Below are 24,680 nucleotides of genomic sequence, written 5' to 3'. Positions count from 1 at the left end.
TTCAATGATATTTACTTTACTGAATTAAGTAGCAGTATATGTCATATATCTTGCTGTATCTGGAAAATTATCTTCTCAGAGTTAAGGTAAGGTAAAAGAATATCTGTTTTATAGAAATATTAGAGCATGGTTTAGGAACATAAAGCTTAGGAAAGTCTTTAGGTGGGTAAGTTATGCTTTCACTGGCTTTTATATGAAAACACCACAAAACTGAAGAGGATTCTTAAAACTTATTTTGGTCGGGGCAGCCCGGGTGGCTTAGTGGTTTAGTGCTGCCTTCAACCCAGGGCCTGATCCAGGAGACCTGGGATTGAGTCCCACATCAGGGTCCCTGCATGGAGCCTGCTACTCCCTCTGCCTGTGTCTCTGCCTCTCTCTCTGTGTGTCTCTCGTGAATAAATAAATAAAATTTAAAAAAAAAACTTATTTTGGTCAATTAACTGGTTTTCTTAAAGGCAGTATCCATTTTGAAGAAAAGTCATCATTATATTCAAGTTCAAGTAATTTTTTTCTTGTAATAATTTACAAGGATTATGGACTTTTCTGAAAATACAAGAATGGCAGAGGCTGCTAGCTAGTCACTAAATGTTCTTTTCTTTTTCCCCCTGGGCATCCAACTAAACTATACCCCCAGCTGTCCCTGCAGGTTTCAGGAACCACATGACTTTATTCTCTCTACTTCTGAATTTGGTCCATAGAAACTTCCCACATGGATCTTCCACTTTCTCCTTTGCTACCCAGATATCCACTTGAGGGCAATCTTGGAGAACACATTCTAAAAATGGCAGAGTCCTTGCAACATGGATTGTGTACGTGGAAGGGCATTCCTAACCCCAAAACCTCCAACCTAGAAGCACTCTAGACTACTATAGGAATGGAAAATAAATGTCTACAGTGTTGAGGCCACTGCAATTTGGGGATTTATTTGTCCCAGTATCTAGTACATTTTTTGTATTCTATAAATTCTTAGCAAAAAAAAAGAGCTTAATTTTCTTTAGAAAGCTCTTTAATCTTACAGTAAGGATCTAGATCACAAGGCCTATTGAATTTAGACTCTTCCTATTCTCAGAACTCATTCAATAAGTTAATAGACATTTGTAGAATAATCATTTCATTTGCTCTTACCAAGACTTACGAAGTAAGTGAAAATGTCTCCCATGAATGTAATTAATTACTTAGCTTGGAAAACAACCTATTTATAAATTGTATCTTCAAATTACAGAGAAAGCCTAATAATACAAAAATATGATAAATTACTAGTTCCTTAAAGAACAATGCTTTTGGTCACATTTTGTTGTTGTTCTTGTTGGTTGGTGAGTTGTTTTCTGTGTTTGTTTTTTTGTGAACCAATTTTCGTTTCTAATTCTTAAGGGTGAGCAGCTACTCCCATAAATTACCTCAGGATGTTATCTTTCTTTTCTATTAATGTATTGAAGGAAAGTTCATCAACTTAGAAAGTACTGGACTTAGAATCTGAAGGCCAGTAATTTACCCACTGAGTAGTAGAAATAGCAAGAAAGGCAGGAAATGCAACAAATGGTGACTCTAAAAGGACTTCACAATAATTAATATTTTTGAAAGGTTTTGCTGAATTTGTCAAAGATGAAGTCTTAGAGATCTCTTCCTTGATCTACCTGAACCTAATGGTATAAGCTAATCTAGAAAGAAAGGAACTATTAACTTGAATCGGAAGATCCCTTGAAACCAAGACTGTTTCTAAATTCCTCTCTTTGGGTGAGTTGACTATGTAAAGAGGCAAATGAGGATAGCCTCTCTCTCTACTCCCTAGGCTGACTTCAGAAAATCTGGGACCAAAGTTAACCTTGCTGGCTGAAAAAAGATCTGACCTCTGGGATTTTACTCTGAATCAAAACACGGGCAGGCTGTGAAGGGAAAGAATCACATAGGATTTAAATCTGCCCCCCCTGGAGCTCCAGGGGCTCTCTGTTCTTTGCAGAGAACCTGTCACTAAAGAAAATAATTGTTCTTATCCACCGGGGAAGGTCACTAATGATAAAGACCTTATGAAACACAAGAATAAATAAGAACTCTTAACCTAGCCAAAGGAGAGGAGGAAGAAGTGCACAGGGCATATTCATTAGCTCATCTGCAAAACCTGACCCTGCAATTTAACTAGAGAAGCATAGTGTCGTCACCTGGGGCAAAAAGCAGCCCACCCAATAAAAGAGCAAAGAATTAAATGTCTCCATCTGCTGGGGGACTCAAGGAATTACCCAAATTAGAAAGTGATTTGGCCGGCAGCCCGGGTGGCTCAGCGGTTTAGCGCCACCTTCAGCCCTGGGTGTGATCCTGGAGACCCTAGATCGAGTCCCACATTGGGCTCCCTGCTTCTCCCTCTGCCTGTGTCTCCGCCTGCCTTTCTGGGTGTGTGGGTGTGTGTGTGTGTGTCTCTCTCACGAATAAATGAATGAGATCTTTAAAAAAGAAAATGCTTATCTATCATGCCTTTTAAACATTAGCAAATGCTGTTAGAACTCCTATCTTTGGATTTATTATGTGTTATCTTACATAATGTGGCTACCGGTGTAGGGGAAATACATGACTGGTAGGTTCACCTACAGGGTTTGTTATCAGATCATATGTAGCTTCTATCAAGCACAATTTCCATGTCTCCCTGCATCATGTTCAGCCATCTTTATATCACTTTGTCACTGCACATTTCATAATAAAAGGAGTTGAACTTATTTTATCATAACAATGTATATGATAATTCTGCAGTTAAAAATCTCAGCAAGTAGCACTACCGATGAATTTATACACCTTCCCTACATACAAGTTTAAATAATTCACTTATCCAACCCTTTGCTGTCCAGAAAGCCTCCAACCAGTTTCAAATATATGAGTATTAATTCCACTTTTATAGTTTTCTAGAGCATGACATTTAATAAACCTGACCTTCGTAGAATTTGTAAAATTCAGTTATGTGATTTTGTACGATGTAATTTGGGGAGATTATTTTATTTTAATAAAATATTTATTTTTAAATTTATATGTTATGTTTAATATTTTTATTTAATAAATTAAAAATAACAAATATACTTTATGTATTTTTAAATATATAATATTTATATTAGATTTACACTAAGATAATAATGGGAATGAAGTATTTATATTGTCTTTATTCAAAAAGAAAAAGTGAGTTATGACATTCAGATACCCTTTTGGCAGTATTTCCAGAATCTTTTTGTCTTCCTTTCTCCCCTCCACCCCCCAGAGCTGTCTGAGCCTTTAATTGTGAATTGCCAGCGTAGGCATTTCACTTAAGATAGTCTAGGTCAGCGGTTCACAAAGTGTCTTCCAGGGACCCTGGAATCCCCAAGACCCAGGAATCCACAAGGTCAAAACAGTTTTCATGATAATTATATGACATTATTTAACTTTATTATTCCCATTTCAATCTCATTTACTAACAGATATACATTGGTGCCCTGATGGCTAATGAAATGTGTGTTTATGCACTGCTTTCAAAATTTCTCAGTTTTAATTTCTAATCCAGAAAATATAAACAGGTATTACCCACATGAACAAAAAGCTCTTTAAATATCTCAAAAAAAAAATTTTTTTAAGAGTGCAAAGGGATCCTAAAACCAAAGTTTGAGAATCACTCAACACAGAACTGCAAAATCTCAGTGGCATAAATTCTCTATGTCCCCCAGGTGCTGCCCCCTGTAGTCAACAGATTAAGTTTGGGGGGAAGGGGAAGAAGTCATTCTTACATTTCCTCCCTCAGGCACCCAGGCTAAAAGCATCCCAAAGCTTCCACAATTAGCATGGCAGGAAAAAAGGGAAGAGAATATGGGGAATCTCAAACTGGCTGTAGAAGCTCTGCCTGAAAGTGACACATGTCACTTCTACTCACATTTCACCAGCCAAATCGGGTGTAGCCACATCTAAATCAAAGGGACAGAAACACACAATCCTCTCATGTTTCTAGAAGGTGAAAGCTGAAAGCAGTTATTCAACAACACTACTACCTACCACAAGGACTATCTCTTCAGGCAGCTGATGTCTTCCTGGCATCTTTTCCTAAAATTATTCACCCTCATGACCATGTACTCAGGGGACCCCATGAAGCACATTTCAGGAAGCACACAGGGAAAAAATATTTAAATATGACACATTCAAGTTCACATATTTAAGATTTTCTTTCAAAATAATTGAGAAACATCAAATCTCAACAAAACATATTATGGTACACTTGCCTAAACGAGTGTATATAGCACTATTATGTTAAAAAGGCTTTCTAAAAGGCTTCATTTGACTGACGTATAAAACCAATTATTTATAATAATTTGTGCCACTAACAAATGTCCAACACCTTTTCATAAGAGCAAGACCCAAATCAATTCAAATAAATTAACATTCCTGTCTGAACTGACTCACCCAGCCCAAGTAACAAATTCACATGTCAATGGTGGGCTGACCCAATGACCCATCTGCTGAAAAATACAAACTGTATCATTTTGTTTTCCAAATAACAAGCATTGATTGCAGTGTTAGAAAGGTCACTTGTCATCGGCTGGGTCACTGACCTGCTGGCAAATTGCAGCCTGTCACTCCACAGTGAGCCAGGACCATCAGGAGGAACTAAGGCATGTTGTGCTTATAAAGTACAATTGAGGAGGTGACACCATTTTTCACCAGATGTGTGTTTAACGGGATGAGTATCACAGTCAACAGAGATGGAAAGAGAAAAGAGCATGAAAAGGAATAACTGTAAGGGATATTTCGTAATTTTCCAGGATGACTACCAGAAACCTCACTGATGTATATCTGCTTTAAAATGCATTGAATCAAACCCAGTCTATGTCTCCAAGTCTGATGCTAAGGATTTCAATATTTTGTACATTTTCTATGGGTAAAGAGTAAATAGAAAAGATGTCTCTTTCAAGTTCCCTAAAAGGAACTAGGGAATATAAAATTAAGAAACAACCCCGTATCAGACAACCTAAAGCATACAAATAAGGATGGGCCCTTTGAAAAACACGTTTCCAATGACATCCTGTAAGAATGCCACTCCAGTCACATGTCACCCCACGTATCCAATTCAGACACTGCTACATTATCAGTGGTCTGGATTTGTCCGCCCACCAGAGAGAGGCATCACGATTGTCCAGCTGACAATGAATTAAATAGCCATATTTATTTCTCTTTCTACCATTAAGCTTTTAAATATCACTTTAAGATATAATTTATCACAATCTCCTAGAATAAAGTATCAGCCAACCATGCATTAAAGGCCACTTATTTAAAATAATGATCTGCACAATAATTTCATGGGGTTTGCCAAGAAATGCATGTATGATTTTTTTTCTGTATTCAGTCCCATATCATGGACAGGATACAAATGAATACAGGCATATATCCAAAAATAAAATTTAATAATTCCTTACGCATCTTCTTACAAAGTGCAGCTAGCCACCAAAATACCTACCAATAGGATAAGGATCTTTATACTTGGTACATGCAACGAGGCATGATACCCCAGTGTAAAGCCTGTGCCCTATTTTAGGGAGTCCTAAAATGACATCTCTGAAGTTTGTCACTCTCAATCAGAGCATCGGATCCATGAGACCTCTCCAACAGAGACCAAGGAATCAACCTGATATGCTCAGAAAAGGAAGATATGGGTCAAGTTAGGTTTTTCAAGTTTAAATCTAAATGTTTTCAATGCGATGTGACAGGATGACATTTTGCCTAAAATGCACCAGTGTACAAGAACTGCTTTGGCACAGCACCAAGCTGGTGTACCTCACTCCAGTGCCCTGTGTTTCCCCACATACACAGTGTATTTTGCTTGGTTTCAAAACTACAGAACAGTTTAAAAAAGGCAGTATAGTAAATACTAATACACTTGATCCAGACTTAACGATTGTAACATCTTACCGCATTTGCACACTCTCTAAACACACGCACATACACATACTTTATTTTCTACACAGACATCCAGTCACCCCTAAACACTTCAGCACCGATCTCCCAAGAACAAGGGCATTCTCCTACATATTCATATGCTTTATTCAATAACCAAATTTTCTAATTGCATGTTTTCCTGATACCTCCAAGGAGAAATTTGGAATTTTCTTCTATGTATATACAGTCAAATGATTTCTTTTTTTGATCCTTTGCCAGAAATCAACAAATGGCCTCCTTCCTTTGCTTCTTCACCAGCTCAGTACAGCCTTTAAAAGTAGTTTTTCCTCCAGGCTATGATGTTGGTAGCCCCCTGATACTCTGCAACTTCCTGAGCAGTACTGTGAGTGCATTAGTTCCCCAACCTCCACTCACTGTCTGGTGACAGGATGTTCCTTCAGCCCCTGCTCTGGCCTCATTACTCAGGCTCTCATGGCCCCTCCTGGGAGCACCTCCTCCTGGAGGCCTTCTGCTTGCCCTCACCCACCAGTCTCTGCCTGGGCAGCAGCCTGGCCCCACCACAGCACTGGCCACACCACTTCTACATCCCCTGGAAGATGGGGCACAATTTGTGGCTTTATCTCAGTGCCCAGAACATATATCCCCAGGGCTTCACACACAGCTGGAGCTCTAAAAGAGGACTTCCATTTCTTCCTGGTCTTCAGGTAAAAAGAATAACCCAGGCTTAAGTATTTCCTATTTAAATTTATTCATCTGTTGTATTCCTTGGACCATGGAAAGTCTGAGAGGCACTCAGGGTAGGACCTGCATCTGTGAGGACACAGGCAGCAGGAGACGGGGTGAACCAGAGCCTTCAGGCCACACAGAATTTCCAAGGCCCCCTCTGTGCTGTGCAAGGGCAACTTTAACCTTTTAGCAGCCATGCACGCTAGTGTATCAGTAGCCTACCCAAGATCCAAAGATCCTGCTGCTTGGCAGCCCCAGACCCAAGCAGAATGTCTCCCTCAGGCTTCAGGCTCTCTGGTCTCTAGAGAAACTTTTCAAATCAGCCCCATCCCTACCCCCCCACTGCAGGCCCAGTGAGGAATCTGCACTCTAAAAACCAACACGGAGTTCCACATCAAAATCCACTGACCCTTCTTTTGACTTTTAGGCCAAAGTGGGCTCCTCTTTTCCACTTCCAGGGGGCCCTGCACACAGAACACCCAGTATGTGAGAGCTGCCCAGCTCCTCAGTGTGATTTTCTCAGGCTGGCTAACATAATGGCCCTATCGCCTGGTCTGAACCCTTCCTGAATCCCTTCTTCTACTCAGATTGAGAGATTTACATCTCTCATGATTGGCCTTGTCTGTTTATTCCATTACTAGGCTTCACATAACTCTTATGATGTCATATAATTTTGGAGGAAATCAAGAAAGAAATTAACGTATTTTAAAAACACATCTTTATATATATATATGGACTCATTTGTATCTTTTTTAGGAAATATTTAAAAAATAGCTAGCCACTGTTTTTACCTTTTGTTACAGTTTCTGAATCAGCCAAGACAAGAATTTGGAATGAATTTAAAGGAGGATATTTGTTGCACACTGACTATGAATGATTGAAATATGTGATCATACATATTACAAGTGGCCGTTGGTCCTCTTGAAACAACTATTAAACACCAAGACACTTTTCAAAAAACAAACAACAACAAAAACAAGACCGCTCTGATCTTTAAAAGCTTTGCACATAAAAACGGAATCATTGAAAACATTATGTCAAGTTACTGGCTTGACACAGGCAGCAGGAGATGGGGTGAACCAGATACAAAGCTAGATACAAAAGGCCAAATACTGTATGATTCCACATATATGAGGGACCCAGAGTGGTCAAATTCACAGAGACAGAAAGAATGGTGGTTACCAGGACCAGGGTAGAGGATAGGATGGAGTATCTAACAGGCACAGAGTTTCAGTTTGGGAAAATGAAAAAAGTTCTGGAGATGGACTGCACAACAACGTGAATGTACTTAGTGCCACTGAACTCTTAAAAATTGTTAAGATGGTAAATTTTATGTTGTTGACACCCATGCTGAAGTGAGGCTACTCAGCACCCCATCCTGTTTAATTAAGAACTCCCCACAGATCACTGATCTGAAATGGGTTTTTTAAATTACATTCTAAAGTTATTTTTCTCAATTTTATAATTTAGAAACTACTGAGAGACGACAACTCCAATCCAATTTCTTTCACTATGTCTCATCATTCACTGTTTAAGAGCTAACTGGAAACCCATCCCAAGCCTCACCAAGGCTATCTGAGTGAGATGTGTAGAGTGTCTATCAATGACTATTTTACATCAAGTTGGCAGGCAGGTATTTTTCTATAGGACACCTGAAAGAGGTTCCCAAGGACAATGAAACTTTTTTTTCCCCTCAGTAAGATGACTGGAAATAGTCAGAATCAACCCAAAAGATGCCAACTTAAAGACTGTCCCCTAAAAAAAAAATTCAGTGTTACTTTTGATTACAAAGATATACTTGATCATAAAGGAAATGTGCGACATAGAAATGATAAGGCAATTACCCCATCCTCCCATCCTAAAATAAACATTGTCTATATTTTAATGGACTTCTTTCAGCTTGCTTTTTTAATCTATTCAAAAATCATATGAAAGGGGATCCCTGGGTGGCGCAGTGGTTTGGCGCCTGCCTTTGGCCCAGGGCGCGATCCTGGAGACCTGGGATCGAATCCCACGTCGGGCTCCTGGTGCATGGAGCCTGCTTCTCCCTCTGCCTGTGTCTCTGCCTCTCTCTCTCTGTGTGTGTGACTATCATAAATAAATAAAAATTTTAAAAAATCATATGAAGGTCTCTATCTATTGCTTCTTAGTCGATACCATTTAGAAGAGAAAATAGGAACTTAGCATGAACTTTACTCAGAATCCAAATTAAGTAAGCTAAGAGAGAAATTCACACCAATTTTGTTCCTGAAAAATTACTTCATAATAATAAAAGAAGGACATTCCTTGCATACTGTGCTGGGCCAGGTATGAGTTCCCAAAGTGGATTATCTTGTCTCACCTGGTCAACAACCCTAGGAGGCAGGTTCTAAACACAACCTTCGGGACCACCCCACTCCATCTGTCAGAGCTCACCTCTGCCCCAGGCTTGGCTCCTGCTCTTCCATCTGCCCAGATCACTCAACCTCCACGTTCTCCTTGTGCTGGGTGGGATCCTGGTCTCTGCCCCAGGTCACCTCTGCAGAAAGGCTGATCCTGTCTACTGCTCCCATCACTTACTAGACCCTTCTCCTGATGTTGCTTTTCTCCACAGCCCTTAGCACATCTCACCATCACAGTGCATGTCTCTGCCTATTAGCTCCTGTCCATCTCTCCCAAGGATGCAATCAGCGAGGGAACAAGTTTACTACCACAGCTCCAGCATGGACAGCCAGGCCCACGGCTGTCACCCCCACAAACATGCATTACTAACTCATAGTTTACAGAAGAGGAGGCTGGGAAATTGAGAGTTTAAGAATCTCCTCAAGGTCAATGCCTGCAAAGTGACAGAGTCAGCATCTGACCCGCAGCCCCCACAATGGATAAGCCTTCATGTTCATTTTCAGAAGATGCAGAAAGTTGCCCCCCTGGGAGGAAGACTATCCCCTCCCTAGGTGCATGTCCTCATGCGGGAAGAGCACACCTCAGTACTCAGGAGAGCAAAACTGGGAGCTGCTCTCTGACCTGTAAGCCTGGAGCAGGTTTAACTTCTCTGAACTTCAGTCTCCTAAGGTATAAAATAGAGATAATGCCTTCCAGTCTTCCAGGGACCCCAGGAAGATCAAAGACACACAGCAAAGAAGCAAACTTTGTTAACTGCTCAGAGTCATTTCCATGTATAAAATTCCTTTGTTTGATAAAGGAGAATGAGATCAGAGGGTGCCAGGCTGCTACTTGCCTGCAATATAGATTTTTTTTTTGCCTTTGTTTTTATTTTTTTGAAGGAACAAAGCATCCAAGAAAGCTACATTTGATGCTATAGCATGCTGAGTCTGATGAACCAAATTTTGTATTACCTTTTAATATTCAATTCCAGAAAATCGTAAGTCAGGGAATATGTGGTCTTAAAGGATAGAATCTTTTGGCAATCCAAGAACAATCTTACCAGACTGAGAATGAAAAGTGCACCAGGGAGGGGTCCTTACTTGGCTCCCTCAGTGATGAATCCCGATGTGATGAATAACAATGCCTAGCATATTGCAGGTGTTAAGTAAATATTTGTCGAATGTTGACAGATTCAAAGAATGAATGAAATAATTAGGCAACTGTCTGAATATTCTGTGCCAAAAATACTACTCACTAGATACACACTGAAATTTAAGGAGGAGGGACGCCTGGGTGGCTCAGTAGTTGAGCGTCTGCCTTTGGCTTGGGTCATGACTCCAAGGTCCTGGGATTGAGTCCCACACTGGGATCTCTGTAGGGAGCCTGTTTCCCTTCTACCTATGTCTCTGTCTCTGTCTCTGTCTCTCTCTCTCTCTCTCTCTTTCTCTGTGTGTGTCTCTCATGAATAAATAAATAAAATCTTTAAAAAAAAAAGAAATTTAAGGAGGAAAAATGCCTTTCAACCCCAAAGTTGTTTTCTCTTCATCACTCACCAAACCTTGCATAAGCCCTGAAGTGTGAATAAACAGGCAAGTCTTCCCCAGCAAGAGGAAAATATGCCTGATGAATGCACCCAAACTCTCATTCCTTTGTCTGTCAATCCATCATCTTTCCCAAATGTGAAACTGACCCTGCCTAAATAGATGCAGTCATTTTTTCTATTTTCTGGGTCATCACACTCAAAGTGCAGACTGCCCTTCCATCCAGCACTGCCCTCTCTCTGCCTTTCATAGCGGCACCCACAGAGATGATTCAATCCTTAGTCATAGCGTCTGTGAAGATCAAAAACACCACCATTCCCAGTTTGCAACATATAAACTAAGTGTAGAAGGCTACAGGAGCTTTCCCTAGCTTTATCCTATACATGCTTACATGCTACGCTTCCCAGAAAACATGTTAAGTTTTCCTAGCACCGGGAACCAAATTCACATAATTACAGCTTTGCTAGGGCACAATTTCTTAAGGGGATAGTGTCAGGTATAAATAAATGTCAATATTATGAGTTATCAAATGGCTATGGTTATGTTACCTTCACATTTTTAATATTATGAAGAGGTTTATTGTTTTAATTTTTGTATAAGATAAAGCTTCATTTGTTTGTACATCAGATATGGAATTGGTTAAATATCCATTTTACAGAACTGGAACATGAAGGTACAAAGAATATCCTTTAATGATATGAAATGAGATATAAAAATATCAACTACTGTCAAACTGTGCAGGTGTTTTTACAAGATAAAATACTTTTCAATCAATACTTCTTCATACTCTGATAATTAGACAACGTACTGCAGTACAGAAAATGACAGAATACAACAGTGCTAACAAAGTGTACCGGGTTATTATTTGGTTACTTAATCAAGGGTTCTTGCACCCAAAGTAGTAATCTTTAAGCAGAAGTCTAAGAAAGTTCTCCATTGCTGATGGAGATCAATTGATAGGCAATGAACTACATGCTTACCAATAAAGAGGAACCATGTATGGTACAGTTTCACCAACAAACTAACTAGTTCAGAGCTAACTGCACAAGTATAATCTGTAACATAAATGTCAGCTTCAAATACAAACATTTAAATGGTATTTGGTCTTTATTTGCCCTAAACCTTTATTTCTCCAGCCAGTGTTCCAGCCTTAGGGTAGTTACCAAGTCAGCTTATTTAATAGCCCAGACCATATTTAAATTTTTTAAATATGGCTAAAAATAACCTCACACAGGAAGATACAGAGAAACAAACCTTAAACACACTGAAGCATCCATCTCAAAAAAAAGGACCCAGAAAAAGTAAAATTTTAATCAGAGCAAATTTAGAGTAAAAATATCAGTCTTTCACTGTCAGAATTTTAAAAATTCATCTTGATGGATTATTTGCTTATTAGAATCACTATAGTCCAACAAGGATGATGCTATTAAGCAATAAAGAAAATCACAGCACTTTTTATTTTTTTAATTTTTTAAAAAGATTTATTTATTTATTCATGAGAGACAGAGAAAGAGAGAGAGAGAGAGAGAGAGGCAGAGACACAGGCAGAGGGAGAAGCAGGCGCCATGCAGAAAGCCCGATGCGGGACTCGATCCTGGATCCTGAGATCCACCCTGGGCTGAAAGCAGACACTCAACCACTGAGCCGCCCAGGTGTCCCGACACAGCACTTTTTAATAGAAAACAACTTTATGAGAAAGAGAAAATCCCTATTCATCAAGTTTTTTTCTTACTGATTTTAATGGCCTAATGTTTGGAAACTATATCATCTGAAAATACAAAATAATACTTGGGTATTAATAATTATATGAATACAGAAGCAATAACAATAACTGAATCCAAACCAACAATTGTAGATTGATGCCAAAACGGTCTAAGACAAGGGTCAGCAAAATTTTTCCATAAAGGACCAGACTGTAAAGATCTGGGCTTAGTGAACTGTCAAGTGTCTGTGGTGTCAGTTCTTAGCTCTGCCACTGTCTCTCGAAACCAGTCACAGATGATATTTACTAAAATATACAAAGCTCCATGCCAGTAAAATCTTGTTTATGGACGCTGAAATTTGAATTTCATGTGTCACAAAATATTACTATTTAGATTTTTTTCAACCATTTAAAAACATAAAAAGTATTTTTAATTTTTGAGCCATCCAATAACTGGCAGCTGGATTTCGCCTGTAGGACACAATATGCCAATCCTTGGTCTAAGGCATCACAGGTCTAAGGCATTACATACAAATATACATGTGAGAAAAAATCCAATAATATATGAAATAAACGTTTAAAGAAATTAGCCTTCAGAAAACTTTGGTTGTATCTGCTTTTGCCACCCAATTACTCAGACAAATCCATAACACTAGTTTCTGTTTTGGTGGAGGAGGGCCAACTTTGGAATTTGTTTTTGGTAACAAATAAATCATGTTACACACATTAATGCAAAAGGAGGAGGAAGAGGAGAAAACCTTTGTAACTAAATAGTATTTAAAGCAATTCATGGTTATATTGTCTATATACACTGGAAACTCTGTTTTAAAATCCATACTGTAGGATACTATATGAAAAGTTTTTATAAGATGATATTTCCTTATTCCTAAATAATGAAATCGCATTGAGAATTTAACTTCTCACTGTAGGCATATAGGTCAGCTGAGCACCAGTCCACAACCTTACTACCATAGGGGCTGTTGCTTTTATAACACTGCCGGTCTACACAACACTTAATAATATCGGACTTAGATTGTTCACTATATTTTTGTAACTCTCTTTCCCAAGTACATAACTTCCTAGAGAGAAAGATTTCATTTCTTATAACATTTCATGCCCCACAGTAATCAGCATCATGATTAGCATATAGTAGGGCTCAAAGGAATTTTTTTTTAATGGCTAAAGTTTGTTTAATGAATGGGAGGAAAAAATACCATTATTGGCAGTTCTATGTGTTATGGCAAAAATTCAGTCTGATGGAACAACTACCAATTTTCAGAAATTTCATCTGGACCCATGCCCACTGACGTCGTCGGAAGAAAGAGGAATCAGACTGCTAGTCTTTCCCCAGCTCCCTCCAGACATCCTGACACCCAACCACCCACACATCCCCCACAATCACAAGATAATGAGAAAAGGCTGAGTGCACTCTTGCGGAGAACTCCCCCAGGACTAAATCTGAGCACCTTCCCACTATCATGGCCTCAAGCCATCCCCAGCCTTTCTGGACACAGGCTGGGTCCTCAAAAGATAACAGGCAACACCCCAAAGGCCTTTTGGGATGAGAAGCCTATTTGGGGAAGGACAGCTCTGCAGCAGGAGCTCTGTTATGCTCCTCTTCTCTTTCCCCATTCACTGGTAGGCATGAAAGCAACAGCTGGAATCTGTAAAAACAACTACAGTACCACTGATTCAAACACAAGTCATATTCAAAAGCATACACACATACAAGAGTAAAGGAGAGCCAGAAAAAGAGAATGTCAGCTGAGGGGAAATAACTAAAAGCTAGAACCATTTGAAGTCCAGCAAAGCCACAATGCTAATAAGGAGCTCAGCATTCCCTTCTTCGAAGTTATAAGGAGTTAAATGTGGGAAGGAGAGGGCAAGAACATGCAGGGCATCATAAAAACTACCATTACAAGATGATTGATGAAATGCAATTAGTGCTACACTTGGGTGTATCAACAAAGAATTTTACGGTTACAAAAAAGTCCAAAAAAAGTACTTTATCTAAAATCCAAATCAGAATAATGTTTTGCAGTTTGAATCCTGACTAGGGCACACTCAGCACCCCTTTGTAACATGAATCAGCCTATCTAAACTCATAGAGTGATGTCCAACGCCACCACCTGCAAAGGGGTGGTGACCCTTTAAAATGACCAAGTTCCAATGTGATTAATATTGATTGGCTCATCACCACCTTCCCACTCTTCCTTCAAAATAAGAAGTAGAAAAAGAAAAAAAAAAAAAAAGAAGTAGAATTCTTGCTGGTGTTCGATGGAACAAATGCCTTCCACTCATTGGAAAATTTACTGAGCACTTCTACAGAAAAAAAATGTATCCACATGGGTGCATCACCATTTTATCTTCGGTGCCAAGTGAGCCCCTGAGGCTGACAAAGTTTAAGTTATTTTCCAAGGTCTTCCATTTGATGGAGACTTTGTTATTTGGATTTCCCAGCTAGAGTTCCATCCACTAGACACATCTGCCAGAAGAGACATCCATCTATTTCCTGTATCTGCTGCTTGGGAAAGGATCAACTGGGGAATGCCCATTAATCTAGCTCAGGTGTACCCAAAGATAAAGGAAATAAACTTTAATTAGGCTTTAAAGGAAGAGATACAAAGGTAAATTCTTTGTACTTTGGAACCAGTCCTCTTAATTGTACTATTCTCACTAGTTAATCACCTTGGACGGCCGTGCTCAAAGACCAACCTCCTCACTCACCCTGCTAATACCCAATGAATATTTACTGTGATTCAGACTCTTATGAAGTTTCGATTTGAAAAAGAAAATGTAAAACTACATGCAAACCTGATGGCATCCATGGATCAGAAGTTGGTTTGGTCAAGGTGTTCACCTGCTCCCAGTTGAAGTCATCATCTTCAGCTTGACTATATCCACAGGTGCTATACGGCTCATCAAAGAGGCAACCACCTAAAATGTAAGAATGAAAAGTAATGTAAGCAACAGAAAGACCTCAGGAATAAGCTATGATGATGGCAGGTAACTGTAAACCTACTTGATACTACACTAAATTTGATTTGACCCTTGTGTCCATGTAGTATAGATCTTGATCCTAGTGTACCCTAAGTGCTAACCAAGCTGAGTAACCATGCTTTGCCATACTGCCACACTATACTGTTCCCCCAAAGAATCCAATCTTTGTAGAATCCAAATGAAAGTAGACATAAACAAATTTATAATTCATATTTTCCAGATTTGCAAGAATTTGGAAAAAGTGATCTTGTGTTCAAAACTTTAATAGGATTGCCCTAGGTATTCAACATGTTTTTAATAGAAAAACATAATAATGTGTCCAAAAAATTAAAAGAGAAATGCTTTCACCATAACACTGGAACAATGTTGGGGCAGGGGGAGGGGAATGCAATAGAGACCATGAACATAGTGTACAAAATATTTTTTTAAGAATTATCCTAAATCTAAGATAAAAACAGGTTTCACTTTACACTTTGGAGATTTGAGGTCTCAAATTTAAAAGAGATTATAAATTTGCTTACAGTCCACACAATTTTTAAAGGCAAGAATAAATTCAAAACTAAACATGTGGTAAACATCTGCTTAATTCTGGTGCTAGAAATAAAGCTACTTAAAGAAACAAAGAATAAAAGAAGATGCAGTTTTACAAAGCAATTCAGCTGTTTCAGCACCCTGGGGCAAACTGACGATTTTAAGTCCCACCCACATCCTCTTAAATGTCTCCTCTTACTTTGAATTATTATAATATCAAATCTTTTCACCAGTGTTTCACATCGCAAGAAGGACTGATTATATTGACCATATTATTATGAAAATTTGAATATCCATTATATAATGATATTACTTATATTAATTAAAACTATTAACTATAATTACTTTCCAATGATGAGAATTAAGGGTTCTGGTCAAGAAAATACAAAAATAAGAATGTTATTTCACTATGTCTGCAATGTATGCCCTGTCAGTGAGAAGATAAATAAAATAGCAAGTACAAACTCAGAGGTAAAGACAGATGTTAGAGGTCATCTGGGCCAACCTCCATCCAAATGTTTACATAAATTCTACAACCTTCTAGATAGACAGCTTTGAACAGGTGAGGCATTCAGAAAATTGAGAAATGCATCCCTACCTTGTAGACAATTCCCCCTTTAAAAAGGCCCAAACCCTGCTTCTTCAAATCTATACTCATTTATTTTAGCTCTACCCTATGAAGAAATAGTAAAAAAAAAAAAAAAAAAAATTTATCTGCTCTCACACAGGAAAGCTGATTATTTCAAAAGAGCTGTCATGGTCTAAGTCTTCACTTCTCCAGACAAAACATGCTTTGCTTTCCCCAATTCCTCTTGCTAGAAGGTTTTCAGATTTTCACTGCCCTGGCAGGTGTTCTCTGGATAGTCCCAGGGTTATTAGCACTCTTCCAAAACAATGACTGCCAGTATTGGAGCTAGAGTTCAACTGGCTACTTTTTCAGACCTCAAGTTCTTTCATGGGAGATTGATGGTCCATTCCAAGCTTTTGTGAGCCTCAAGTCCCATACGTCTTTTTCATTCCACTGCCTCTCTTGCAATAAGGGAAGTGACCTTCTGAATTTGAACTCAGGGCTGTACATGGGTCCTTACTAAACCCCATCTCCTTGCTTTCTATGCATTACTCCAGCCTGTTGAGCGCTTTGGGAATCCCGATTTTATCATTCAGATGTTAGTACCTAGATTGGGTTATCTGCAAATTTGATAAGCATACATTCTATGTCTATCTCCAAATCGCTGATAGAAAAGTGTTAAACAGGGCCGAGTCAGGGACTTCAGACCATTTAGGAGGTCTCTCTCAGTTTTCTGTCTCTGTCTTAGCTATTAGCTCCACGCATGACGGTGAAATTAGTGATCCTGGACACTGTCTTCTGTGACACTTTAACAGAACTGGTCAATTAAACATTTCACTGAGAACAGAAACTCATTACAAAGATACAGCACTAGCTCAATATTTCACCTTGACAACAACTGGTAATTTATACTTCCCTCCTACTCAGCTTTAACAAGTTCAGAAACAAAGTGGATTTGTTTAAAAGCACATAATGCTAACAACTTTCCAATTTGGGGTAAGAAATGTTAGAAGACTATGCAAACATCTATGAGAAATATTTTCCTTCGGTTGCAAACCCTAATTTTGATGTAGAAAATAACTGCAGTTCTGTAGAAATAGGCTCAAACAGCAATAGCACTAATAATATTCAAACAGAAAGAAACAACCATGAATTTTGACAGAAAAGGGGCTCCCCGATAGAAACATAGATAGCACTTTGATGGAAGTCCTGCAGTGTAATCTTAAACAGTGAAAATAGCTATAGGCGACCACAAAACAACTCAACGCTGGTTAAAGATCTGGTTTACAAAACCACCACTGGTACTGAAGATATAACCAAATATAAAGGCAAAAAAGCGTGTATGGTGGATAGCAAACCCCAAAGGCTAATACAATGCTGGTGTAAGAATATAATTTCCCATTATATAAAGCTGTTTTTATCACTTGAAAGGAAACATAAAATGCATGATATGGTTCTTTCTGGACCCATGTATGATTATCAAACCACTGGAAAATGGGATAGACTACGAGTTTCCTATTGCTCAAAGATATATTCCCCTGCACACCAATTTTCAGAGCCACCGCTGGCCTTTATCCAAGAGAGTTGAGACCCTAAAAATAGCTAAAGGTGGTTTATTGAGCTAAAGTGAGATGAAATTAAGGTGTTTATATCTGAATTAAAATAACCAATTAAAGAGAGAAAAATTAAACTTTGGTTTTCAAGGCAGCTTTGTGCAATGGTGACATGAACAGGATCAAACATGTGGCACATCCCCATTCTTCCACTGCTGGTTTTTTGACTATAGACAAATCGCTTCAGCTCTCTGAATCCTGGTTTCTCCACCTATAAAATGGAGGTAACACATACCTCACATAATATTTCTGATGATTCAATTAGATAGCAAATGTTAAGTTAGTGTATCATGGTGTCAGGCATGTTAAACTACTATCAGTTATTATTAGTTCTTAAATCCTACTTACAATTACCCTCATGGGTTCATTTCATTGCAAGTAGTTGGAATATGTAATTGAAAAATTTTAAAGTGTGTGTCACAAGAAGGTGAAGAGCCATAAGCATTTATGCAGGCACACTCCTGTGGGCTCCTCTATGGAGTCATGTAGGAGCAAAGAACAGAGGGTTGCTAGAAATGCTTTGGGGCCAATGAAGAACGTGATAAGAAAGCAAAGTCCTTAGATGCAGTAAAATGAAGCACTTCCAAAAATAAACCTTCTTGATTTTCAGAATAACACAGCTTTTGTACAGGAATATACAGGGATGTGGTCAGCAATAGAATAGCCACAGTTTCTCCCAAGTTGTCTTGTTTGGACTAATGCCCAACAGCTCAAGGCTGGACCATATTCCTCTATCAAATCAAATTAAATTATTTATCTTTTGTGGATAGGAATCAGTACTAAACCAAAAGTCATGCACAAGATGGAGCAAAAGTGATGCAAGCTGGATGGGATGATGGTCTTCATCATTCACATTCTTGCTCTCCCTCCTCATCCGGCTCTAACTACCCCCTCCTCTCTCTCGGCTGCCTCCTCTCCCTCCTTCTCCCTCTCTCTCTCCCTGCCCACACGTACACACTAACACACATGTGTGTGTGCCTATGTGCCCTCATCAGACCTTGGGAAAGACTTTTCCTTAGCAAATTTTTTAAAGATTTTATTTATTTATTCATGAGAGTCACAGAGAGAGGCAGAGGCACAGGCAGAGGGAGAAGCAGGTTTCCTGCGGGGAGCCCGATGCAGGACTCAATCCCAGAACCCTGGGATCACACCCTGAGCCAAAGGTAGACACTCAACCACTGAGCCACTCAGGTACCCCTCCTTAGCAACTCTGAATACAACACACAACATGTGCTAGATGAGGAGAGAGGTATTATGCAAAAGGAAGTGTCCATGGGTGTCAAATACTCAGGTAACTGACAACAATGATGACTTCTGTACAATAATGATGACTACATGGCTTGTTCCAGGACATGCAGAGCAGCACAATGACATGAACATTAAATTAATGAAATCAAAGAAAAGCTAAAGGTTCAAAAGCAAGGCAAGTAAAGCACAGAAAAACAGGACTAGAAGATTATACCAGGAATATGCCTAGGACTCTACCATCACTGCCAAGTAATAAAAAAATGTCACAAGCCTCATGAACTGGAAGTTAGCCACAAAACTCACTTTAAGCTCTGGGGTAACCAGTGCAGAGAGAAAGATATCACTGATTACATAGTTCACATATCTATGAGACCATGATGTTACTACAAAAACTAATAATGGGAGCTAAATGTGATAAGGGCTCTTTTATTGAGGGCTTGTTTAATCCTCACACCAAACCTATCAGATAGATACTATGATCCTCATTTCACAGATACAGAAACTGAGGCACACAAGGCTGGTTATACAGCTTACACAGGTCTCAAAGCTGCAAGGTACTGAAGCAGAGACTGGAACCCAGCCATCTCGTCTTGAGAGCCCATTTTCCTAACACTATGTGATAGTATCTTCCAAGCTGAAAACCCAAAAGACACCTGACTACCCCTAGTCCTAAATCCAGAGAGAACTGTCCTCCCTAGTAAGAAGTAAAAAACATAAGTTAACGAAGAGTTCTCAAAAGCATCCACTAGAATAAAACGTGCTTTAGGGTCTAGTTAGAAACATGTTATGGTAGTATGTCCCCAAACTTCGATTCGGTGAACTTGATTTTATGGGAGCTCAGTGCATTCTAGGACAAAAGCTCTAATATCCTGTTAAATGGTCTTTATGAATATTCTTTTTCTCAACAAAGCCTTAGTGGGCTACCGTGAGTTTGTGTACTTACTCCCCAACTAAAAATTGCAACTACTCTGTGTTATGACTAAAACATAAAGCCACATGCTTTAGAAATCAGATGAAATGGCTGCTTGAGATTCTCTCTCCCCCTCATGATCTCACTCTCTCAAATAAATAAATAAATCTTTAAAAAAGAAATCATCAGTCCTTATCCTTTTTATTTTCACAAGAATTGCAGAGCTTAAAAAACAAACAAAAAACAGGTGCACGAAAGCATATAGATAGAGTAGGAATTCTGCTGAAAAGTAATTTTCATTATAACTCTGGTCTTAATCAACTTGGTACTCTCTAGAACTCATATATTGTAGGCACCCAATAAATGCTTTTTAGAAAAATGAGTAATGAATTCCCCCAAATTCTATGTAGAATTTGGCTGCAATAATTTTGGCTGGAAATGTTTAAAAGAAGTATAATGTAATATCGACTTGAACAATGAAAGCAATCTCAATATAGCTCCACAAAATAGCCATCCCTGTCCTGGTGTATTCCAAATGAGTAAGTTATAAATGTGACGAAATCAGTGAACATGTTCATTTTTATTATGGTTGAAAACCATAAGCTGGTTGAATGTTAATGAAGTCTCCACAAATTATGGCTCTTGCTTTAGAAAAGTTGAACTCTTTTTTTGGCAGTAATTAGATAGCAAGGCTAGTTGTCTATAAAGGTCATTCTTGATTTATGAAAATAAAATATTATCATTTGCATATTGAAGGGATTTATCTCTCTTCGTTCTTTGGAGTAGCATAGAACTATTCAGTGGATACACGAATAGTATTACATCATTGAGATAGAAGCTATAAAGGAGAGGATGGTCCAGTTTGTCCCCAAAGGAAACCTTTTAAGATCTGTCATGTAACTATTCTATGTCCTGCTGAAGCATCAGCCCTAGAGAACAGACAAAAACAAATGGACAAGGGTTAAAGCCCACCATTTAGAGTAGTGAGTTTGAGTAAACTCACCATTTGAGTTTACATATTTTTATCTTTCTATTGTTGAAGTGTAATTAACATACAGTATGATTAATTTTAGGTGTATAATATAATGATTCAACAATTCCATATATACATCCTGACCCACGTGGATCATATGTTGACCCAGCACACAAACATGTACATGTTACAAACCAAATTAATCTCTACTGAGATACACTGATATTATTCATCTCTATTTGGTTTTGGAAAAGCCTAGTCCAGATCCACTAAACTGACTTCAGGATCCTTCAAAGGTTGCTACCTGTAGTCTTTAAGGTTTGGGAATGAGAACCATGACCTGGCACTGTTTATGTGTCTGTTACATAACAAAACCATGCATATGTTTACATGTATTATTTAATTTTAAAAACCCTAAAGGCAAACACTGATATCCTTTATGCCAGTTATCAATGTATCACCTCTCAGTTCTAAATTCACTTGTCCTTGCTTGCTCTGCAAAACTGTAGCCAAGCCCTCTCTATGTTTCCTGTTTGCAGGTGGCAAGACAGTAAGCTCTAACAATAGAGGGTTCTGGAGAGGCACTGTGGAAGGAAAGGACAGGCTTGCAGGGTACCCTGGAAGGCTCCTCAGCCCACAAGGTTTCTCCTGACCCACAATGCAGAAGCCTTCCCAGTGCCAACACTCCCTGAGCAGTTTTGTGGTGGGGAACCCCCCAGAAAGATCCTTCCCATGAACAGCTTCACCTACTACTCTAGAAGACACTGTTTCTCCAAGGCCCCACAGTGACTTCCCGGCCATCTACTGAGCCCTAGGTCTCAGCTCTAGAAGGGTCTCCTCCTTGGACCCCTATTTCTTCCCTGGAGCAGTGCCTGCTCCTCCTATCTGCTACTCCTTTATTCTTAGAGGAATTCTAGCCAATCTCCTATATTCCAGTCCACTATTACAGTTAATTATTCTTTAAGTGAAACTCTCTCTCTTCCAATTACTGTGTGGATCTGTCTCCTGTTTTTATAAATGGGAGTCTGGAGTGGTCAAATATCTTGTCCAAAGCCACAGAGTTAGATGTAGGGCTAGTAGTTCACCCAAGGTCTGAGTCCAAAGTTCATACTCTTTCCAGTCTGTACATTTTTATCCTAAATGCACCTGTATAAAGTAAACAACAATGTGTAATATTTACATAATGACTGTTGCATGAATTGCATTGCAAATAAGCTCTTCAAAAGTGCTGGTTCTAAGAAGCCGGTGGAAGACAATCAAATGTTAATTTCATAAACTGACTTATAAGATACATAGATATTTTGAATTGTTCTGCCCTTAACAGGTTAAACTGACTTATATACTCTAGCAATCAAGTTCGTCTTGTTATAATTACAGTCCATTTAAAGTTATTTTGTGAAAAGACTGCAATACTCCTTGAGGAGATTTCTGGAACATTTTTCTCATTTGTTCTAAATACAGAATGACCTCATTTAAGGCAGCCTTTACCAAATGCATAAAGTATTAAATGGGTCTCTTTACAGAGAGGGCAAATCGCAAACTAATGCAAAAGTACCCTACAAAAAAATTAATGTTATATGTTCTATTTTCCTAAAATACATGTAATCTCAGGTGGTCTTATCCACTTATTTCAAATTAAAACTGTCAGATAAATGGTTATAAATTAATACATTTCAAACTATAACAGAAAGTGAGCTATAATATACATAATTGTTTTAAGCATTAAAAAAAAAACCTACACCAAGATAGTGAAACCACTGATTTCTTCTTATAAATCAATCCCAGTGATGTGTACGTTCAATTGCCTGCCAAACAATGCAAATATATAAAGCCTCTTAAACTTTGAGTGCCCTGGCGTTGGTTAGTGAATCAGACACTAAGCATTATAGAATTGTTCTTCTACATAATTTAATCTAGCAAGCAGTTTTTACACATTGCACAGGCATTTAAATGGCTAATGCTATGCTCTATTGTAAAAAGTGCTATTTGCCGTTGGATATATTTTATATAATTCAAAGGAAATGAGTTGTCTTGTTCTTAAAGTTTCTATGGCTTATTATACTTACTGCATACTTCATTTTATATCCATCTATTGATTCCTAATTGTAAAAAAGGCCTGACTGCAACAACCATGCATTTTTCTTATTGATCTTAAAATCTTCTTTTTTCCCAATGAGTAAGAGTGTCATTTCTATTTCCAACTATTGTACAGATGCATCCAAATCATTAGGGACCTCAGTTTTCCATTCACAAATAAGGATCTTATAGAATTGTTACAGAATTTAATTAAACCACTCATATAAACTCCCTATAAATTCTAGTCTACCTGAAGCTAACACTAGCCCTCTTATTGCGCACACCAATATTGAAAACTACAGTATGAAAAAACAGTTTTCTGCCTCTATCATAGCAACAGCCATAAAAAAAGGAAAACAAAATGACACAATATCTCCAAGAACTGTCTGGAGGAGAAGATGGTCAAATCAAGACGAGCATTTATCACTTCATCTTCAGAATTGCCTGGGTCCTGGCTCCCACACTCATGCAGTGGTTCTCAAAGTGGATCCCTGGACCAGTAGCATCACCTGGGCTCTTGTTAGAAATGCAAATTCTCAAGCCCTTGCTCCCACCCTACTAAATGAGAAACTCTGGGGTGGGGTTTTGTGTTTTAACAAGTCAGGCCTCCAGGTGATTCTGGTGCTTACTAATGTATGATAACCACTGTTCCAGACCGACCTATTTAACCAGACTCTTCTGGGAGCAGCCCCAGGAATCTGCTTTCAAAAAAAAAAAAAAAAATTCCCAGAATAATCTAATCATTGACCCATTTTTAGAAAAGTGCTCCAGATCAGTGGCTTCAAACACTTTTAAGAAGATATTATAAAAAAAAAAAGATATTATCAGTTTTCTTAAAAAAAGTCACAACCATCCTACGTTTACTTATTTATAAATTATATAACGCAGATTATTATAGACACACACATAGCTGACCTTTTAAAGTGTGAACTACAAAGTAAATATAAATTGAAGTTCAAATATTTTCTTTCATGCACCAAAGGATTGTACTATACATCTCAAAGGGTATGGAGATAGCCTTTTGGAGATCACTGCTCTAAATAACTCCTTTTAGTCATAAATATCTTTCAGGTGAATAAGAGCAACCGAGTAACATTGCTTGATCAAAGCGTTGAATTCCATGCTCTAATTTCATGCTAAGAACCTCCCCCATCTGTAATTTTTTCTTAAGAGAGTGCAACTGCTCAACAAGAGCAGATATCCTAGATAGAAAATGATCCTGGTTGTTGGTCAGAGAAACCCAAGAAGTTAATAAAACACACACACACACAATTTCATTTTATGCCCAGTAGCGCTCCTGCCAGTTTAGAATGATTTACAAATCCATCTCTTGATGATTTTATTAGCACAAAATCATTATCTGGGAAAGCTGATAAAATAAACTCCTGAATTCACCAGTATGCAGTACAGCCAAGCCATGTTATTCAGCTTAAAACAGGCAGCCAATTGTTTATTTTTACTGGATGTTGATTAACCTAAACTCAACTAAATGTATTTCCCTCAATGAACATTTTTTCTACAATTCATGCTCAT

The 24,680-nt window shown here is 38.5% G+C and overlaps 1 protein-coding gene across 7 annotated transcripts in view; it reads right to left on the bottom strand.

Annotated features, from left to right (window-relative positions):
• The window catches only part of PTPRM (protein tyrosine phosphatase receptor type M), a 778,989-nt gene that overhangs the window by 573,478 nt on the left and 180,831 nt on the right, over window positions 1-24,680 (bottom strand). For all 7 annotated transcript variants that reach the window (XM_038543828.1, XM_038543830.1, XM_038543829.1 and 4 more), the window contains exon 2: window positions 15,043-15,165. In XM_038543828.1, coding sequence (XP_038399756.1) covers window positions 15,043-15,165 — 123 coding nt within the window. The remainder of the gene's footprint in view (window positions 1-15,042; window positions 15,166-24,680) is intronic.

Source organism: Canis lupus, chromosome 7 (genome assembly GCF_011100685.1).
Source record: "Canis lupus familiaris isolate Mischka breed German Shepherd chromosome 7, alternate assembly UU_Cfam_GSD_1.0, whole genome shotgun sequence".
Taxonomy (NCBI): Eukaryota; Metazoa; Chordata; class Mammalia; order Carnivora; family Canidae; genus Canis; species Canis lupus.
Note: the sequence above shows the minus strand (reverse complement) of the source record. Positions and strands in the feature narration are given on the sequence as shown.